This window comes from Lacerta agilis, chromosome 14 (assembly GCF_009819535.1).
Source record: "Lacerta agilis isolate rLacAgi1 chromosome 14, rLacAgi1.pri, whole genome shotgun sequence".
NCBI classification, from domain to species: Eukaryota; Metazoa; Chordata; class Lepidosauria; order Squamata; family Lacertidae; genus Lacerta; species Lacerta agilis.
This window is the reverse complement of record NC_046325.1, coordinates 49,457,769-49,463,768: the sequence shown is the minus strand read 5'-3', so window position 1 is coordinate 49,463,768 and position 6,000 is coordinate 49,457,769. Positions and strand designations below refer to the sequence as shown.

Here is a 6,000-nt window from a genome sequence, read left to right as displayed (position 1 = left end):
TCAGATATATCTATGTTATTAATACTTTCTTAATTCAGATTTTGTATGTGTCATCAACAGCTTGCCCAATACTAGCAAAACTACCATAATAGAAAATACATTTTTTTTGCATGGTTCCAAAGGACGTGTTTATCCAAGAAATGTTTGTGTGATAACTACCTGTTAATTTGCACCAGGTTTTACATATTCAAAGTGTTCCTTTCACAAAACCAAGGAAGCTGTAGCAAACATAGAAAAAAAGACTAGATATTTCTTTTTCTTTTTTGGACCAAGAGACACGGCAAACATCCTGCCGTAAGCAGCAAGCGTATGCAGTGATGGATGTGATTCAGGTACATGAGAGGAACCTGTCCACTGAAACAAGGGTGACTCCTCCAGGGTAGCAACCTTTAAACAACCCAGGAAACAACACAGGAATTCCCAACTCTGAAAATACCAAAAATAAAGTGAGTGATTCAATACTTTGGAAAAGGGAACAATTAAGTGAGCTCCACAAACAAACAAACAAAAGTTTTCCATATAATTTTGATTTGCAATATGAACAGTATCAGCTATGATACCATTTCTGTTCTTTACTACTACAAAATGATTGCTTATGATTTAAAAAAAAACAAAACCCATAAGATTTTTGTCTTGTCTGCTTTTCCTGCGTGCTGATTCCACCTGCCACAAGCTTAGAAGTGTGGGGCCCACACACTCTTAGACAAAAGCATAGAGGTGAGGTTTGTGAGAAATTATTATTAGCCATTATTCCTAAATGGAACTGCCATGTATAGAACCAGTATACCCTTCTGCATTCCAGACTCTGGCAACAAACCACAGGAGGAGGCTGTCAGAATGCTGAACCATAAGGAACTTGGACTGATCCAGCAAAGCAATGCTTAGTGTTTTTATCCACATACTTCCTGGATTTGGGTTATAGCAGTACGGTTTGGTCATGGTAGTTTTGCATGTATCAGTCATGCCAGAAGCGAAATAATTCATCGCTACAGTTTGTCCTTCCTAATTCCTTAAATCTTCAAGTGAATTTTAGCCATTAATCTTGCTGCTTCTGTGCTTTTAGAACTTCCCCTGCCAACTTCGTAATGTGCTTCCAGGCAAACTGAACATGGGCAGATTCCACTGTGCGGGCACAAACTGCAAAACGCAGCACAAATTTCCCTCTCAGGTTACAGGGAACAAGATGAATCTTCCTGGAATCGTTTATGTTTTTAAGTAGTGCTTCATTCAGTTCATTAGGACCCTGGAATAAAGATAAAACAAGCAAGAGTGGTCATTAACATCACACACGTCATTCTGCCAGGACCATCTTAGGTGGGCAACCTTCAGTCTGCAGATATATGATGCAATTTGGAATAAGCCACACCCACATTTATTTATTTTTAGCAACATTTATATACCGCTTATGCAGACAAAAGTCCTCTGAGAAGTTTACAAAAGGCAACCTAAAATATTCATTAAAAGTAAAAAATAAAAGCACACATTAAAAACAAGTTTACCGATACAATCAGCCATTTAAAAACAATTATATTTACTAAAATCCCATGTTAAAACTGCATGCTAAAATTATATTGCAGGGTAGGCTTAATGTTCATTCTGCTTTTCACAGCCGAGTGACCCAATTTGAAGGTCCCAAACTTAATTACAGATCAGACCTCTTCATCAGATAATGCAGTTTCCAGATTTTGCAATGCAGTTTTGGTGCACAAAATGTATACAAAAAACACATGTTTTATGGTTGAAATGCATTGAAAATATGTGTGCAGGGGGGGGGGGAGGGAGGCATACAAAAATGTGCCTTACAGTAGTGTCATCACCAGAAAGTAGCGCTGGGAGATTGTGGCTTTTGACATTTGAGGCCTCTAAATTGCAACAAATATTATAAGAGCTGGAAATTACTGCAAGTTTACCTTTAGTCGGAAGCACACCAGTCCTAGAATGACATCAGCACAGATCTCAAATCGATCATCCTGCAGCACCAATTCCTTAAATTCATGGGCCAGCTTAACATGCTAAAATGATAAAGAAAAGTTATAAAACAAAATCCATCGAAAGAAGCAGAAGCAGAAGAACTGAAAAACTGGCACGTTCTTTCTGTGAGATAACCAACTTCATATAACCAACGTGCTTAAGTCCCATGAACGCATGAAGGTGACTGAGCAGGTGGTTGCTGAACAACTCCAGGCACGCCAGGAGGGTGCGGACCATTTGGATCCCTTACAATTGGGATTCAGGCCTCATCATGGGACTGAAACTGCCTTGGTCGATGACAAACGTCAGAGCTGTTTCCAAGTTCTGCTGGATCTCTCAGCGGCTTTGACACCATCGACCATAACATCCTTCTGGACTGTATAGAGGGGCTGGGAGCTGGGGGCACAGTCATACAGTGGTTCCGCTCCTTCCTCCTGGGCTGTGTCCAGAAAGTGGTGGTGGGGGGTGAGTGTTCAGACCCCTGGACTCTCACTTGTGGGGTGCCTCAGGGTTCCGTCCCCCCCCCATGCTTTTTAACATCTGGGAGATATCATCAGGGTGTTTGGGCTGGGTGTTCATCAGTATGCAGATGACACCCAGCTCTACCTCTCTTTTAAATCAGAACCAGTGAAGGCAGTGAAGGTCCTGTGTGAGTGTCTGGAGGTGGTTGGCAGCAAACAGGGTGGTGTGGAGGACTCCCTGGTCCTGAATGGGGTAACTGTGACCCTAAAGGACCAGGTGCACAGCCTGGGAGTCATTTTGGACTCACAGCTGTCCATGGAGGCGCAGGTCAATTCTGTGTCCAGGGCAGCTGTCTACCAGCTCCATCTGGCACACAGGATAAGACCCTACCTGCCCGCAGACTATCTTGCCAGAGTGGTGCATGCTCTGGTTATCTCCCGCTTGGACTACTGCAATGCGCTCTATGTGGGGCTACCTTTGAAGGTGACCTGGAAACTTCAATTAATCCAGAATGTGGCAGCTAGACTGGTGACTGGGAGTGGCCGCTGGGACCATATAACACCGGTCCTGAGAGACCTGTATTGGCTCCCAGTATGTTTCCGAGCACAATTCAAAGTGTTGGTGCTGACCTTTAAAGCCCTAAACAGCCTTGGTCCTGTATACCTGAAGGAGCGTCTCCACCCCCATCATTCATCCCGGACACTGAGATCCAGCGCCGAGGGCCTTCTGGCGGTTCCCTCACTGCGAGAAGTGAGGTTACAGGAAACCAGGCAGAGGGCCTTCTCGGTAGTGGTGCCCGCCCTGTGGAATACCCTCCCTTCAGATGTCAAGGAGATAAACAACTATCTTACTTTTAGAAGACATCTGAAGGCAGCCCTGTTTAGGGAAGTTTTTTAATGTTTGATGTTTTATTGTGTTTTTAATATTCTGTTGGAAGCCACCCAGAGTGGCTGGGGAGACCCGGCCGGCCGGATGGGGTATGTATGTATAAACAAACAAACAAACAAACAAACAAAGGAGTTAATACCATAGAGTAAGCTGTCTTGTCGGGCTTAGCTAAATCACTCCCCCTCACCTTGGGAGGAAGGTAATCAAGCCTATTATTGTACTTCAGTCTACCTGAGAAGTCTAACACGTGAGGTCTGAGCTGGTTGCACCAATCTCAGACCGCATGCCTCTAACAAGCCTCTCTTGAGTTCCTATAACAATAATTTAGGAACTTTCACCCCTTTGGAGCTAAACTAAGTTTCACTGCCTATGCAACTTTTTCTGAATGCTGTGTGGGAAAGTACATGAATATGACCTTTGGAGAGTTTGTAAGTAAACCACTTTTAACTTACCAAATGTGTATACTTTTTCTATGTTAAGTGAAGAAGGAAACTTTGGAAGGAACTTAGGAAAGCATATTTTAAAAGTCTAAGAGCCTATACTTCCAGGTTTTACTGCATATTTTGTGATTTTAAATCTCTGCTGGAGTTCTCTCACTTGCCCCAAACTTGGATTTTAGCATCCAGGAATTCTCCTTTTGCGCCTATGTGTTTCCTTGCCACCAACTTTTTCCAGCTATCTAATCCTATCCCCACCCTCCACTAAGGCTTTAAGATTATTTTCTTGAATGTTGCTGGGGGCTGCCAAAAAATGCCTCTTGGGCTGTATGTGGGCCGTGGGCTGCGGTTTGGACCACCCTGGGCTAGACACGTTTTTAGAAGAATCGCATCCGCAGAAGTCTTTCCACAGACACTGTCACACATAAATGCAACCTTGGAAGCAGTAGCTACAATGTCAGGATATGGAAACAGGACCTCACTTTTCACAGGAAGATGGCTATGTTCAACAGATCTCAGTGGAATCTGTTGAGGACTGAATATCAGAATATGGAAATGTCTACAAGATACAAAACTGTGTTGTCATTCTCTCTGTGTGTGTGTGTGTGTGTGTGTGTGTGTGTGTATACAGTGCTTTTTTCTAAAAATGTTTTTTAGGGGTACTCTCATTTTAACTCAAGAAAATCACCATTTTATAGTTCAAATCGGGGGGGGGGTGGAATACAGTAAATGGACAAAAGTACAAAGATTCACAAAATGTTTAGGCATATGTGTACCCCTGCGTCCCCCCAGACAAAAAGCGCTGTGTGTGTGTGTGTGTGTGTGTGTGTTGTGAATATATTCTGTACCAGGTGGTTACTAGCATGTTCCTGCATTTCAGGGGTTGGGACTAGATGACCCTCAGAGTCCCTTCCAAACTCTACAATTCTCTGATTCTATGTTGTTTAGCAGGTTCATATGTTGAAGGTCAGTTCTCACTCAGTATGGCAACTTTTTCACTATATTTAATTTGTTCCAGAAAGTTAGAACTGATACACTAATCTGGGGCGCTGTATCAATTTTTTTTGGGGGGGGGGGTGGATTCCAAATTGCTACTCAAAACCTCAAATGGCCCCTGCATAGCTTCTATGTTATTAGACTACAAAGGAGAAACAAAGGGGGAAATGTGGGACTTTTCTTGCATTACAGCAGCTGTTCGACAGGAAGATAATAGTTCGCTGAAGTTTTAAATTGTAAATCTATTATAATTACAGTATTAATCTATATAACAAGTAGTACTTAATAAAACCACCGGGGGGCGCCAAGAGCTTTGGCTCTCACAATGCTGAACTGAAGTTCTTTCTCTGCAGCCGTGACAAGCCAGTCCCGTTTTCTTCAGTGGCATCTAATTTCTAAGCCTATGAACAGAGGTGTTGCCTTTAAAAAGTATTGCCTTTTACAAACTAAATATCCCAATTGCCAAAAAGTTTGCTGTGTGTGGGGGCCCTTCAGTAATTTTGTGGACCTGCTCCGTGCTTGCAGGCCCCTTACATCAAGCCTAGAAGAGTAGAGCCCAGACCCCAAAAAACTGGGTTTCCAGAGGAGCCCCAAAGATCATCACTGCACAAGAAGCGGAGGCCACCTCGGCCTTAACACTGCTGGAAGAGATTGAGAGAGGACTGATCTCCATCTCGGCTGCAAATCTCGTGGTTCCTGCTCCCTCTCCTGTGAGGGCGGGGCCCTGGCAGACTGTAGTTTTAAATTGTTTTAACTGTTGTAATTGTTTTTAAATTGAGTGTTTTACATTCAGGGTGGGTGTTGTTTAGTCTGAAGAAGGTGCAGTGGGGGGCAATTGCAGTAGTTCAGGGCAGGGGGAGATGGGGGGGCAGGCCAGGTAAGGGGCACAAGCAGTTGGTGACTGCGCCGTTTGCCGGCCCCTCCTCCAACCTGGGGAATTGTGGCTGTTCTATCAGCCAGCCCTTGGGACTGCAGCTACTGTTGTTGAATGCCTGGTCGGCTTGGAGTAAGACCTCTCTCATCCTTGACGTCACTGAGACTTGGTGGCTGAGCAGAGTGGGGTTGGTCTCACCCAGCTGTATCCACCTGGGCAGTGGCAGAGCTTCATGCTCCTGCACCAGGGGTGGAGAGCAGGCGGGGGCGGGGCTGGTGCAAGTCCCAGGGGCGGGGCGCACCGCCCGCAGGGGCATGGCACACGTTCTGGGGCGGGGCGCGCCGCCTGCGGGGGTGGGGCACCCAGCACGGG

General features: G+C 44.8%; 1 protein-coding gene across 1 annotated transcript in view; it reads right to left on the bottom strand.

Annotated features, from left to right (window-relative positions):
• Positions 1–821: 821 nt before the first annotated feature.
• Positions 822–6,000, bottom strand: part of DDC (dopa decarboxylase) — a 44,667-nt gene continuing 39,488 nt past the window's right edge. Inside the window, exons 13-14 of the mRNA XM_033170391.1 lie at positions 1,911–2,012; positions 822–1,243 (exon numbers count right to left, since the gene is read on the bottom strand). Coding sequence (XP_033026282.1) covers positions 1,037–1,243; positions 1,911–2,012 — 309 coding nt within the window. The 3' untranslated portion in view covers positions 822–1,036. The remainder of the gene's footprint in view (positions 1,244–1,910; positions 2,013–6,000) is intronic.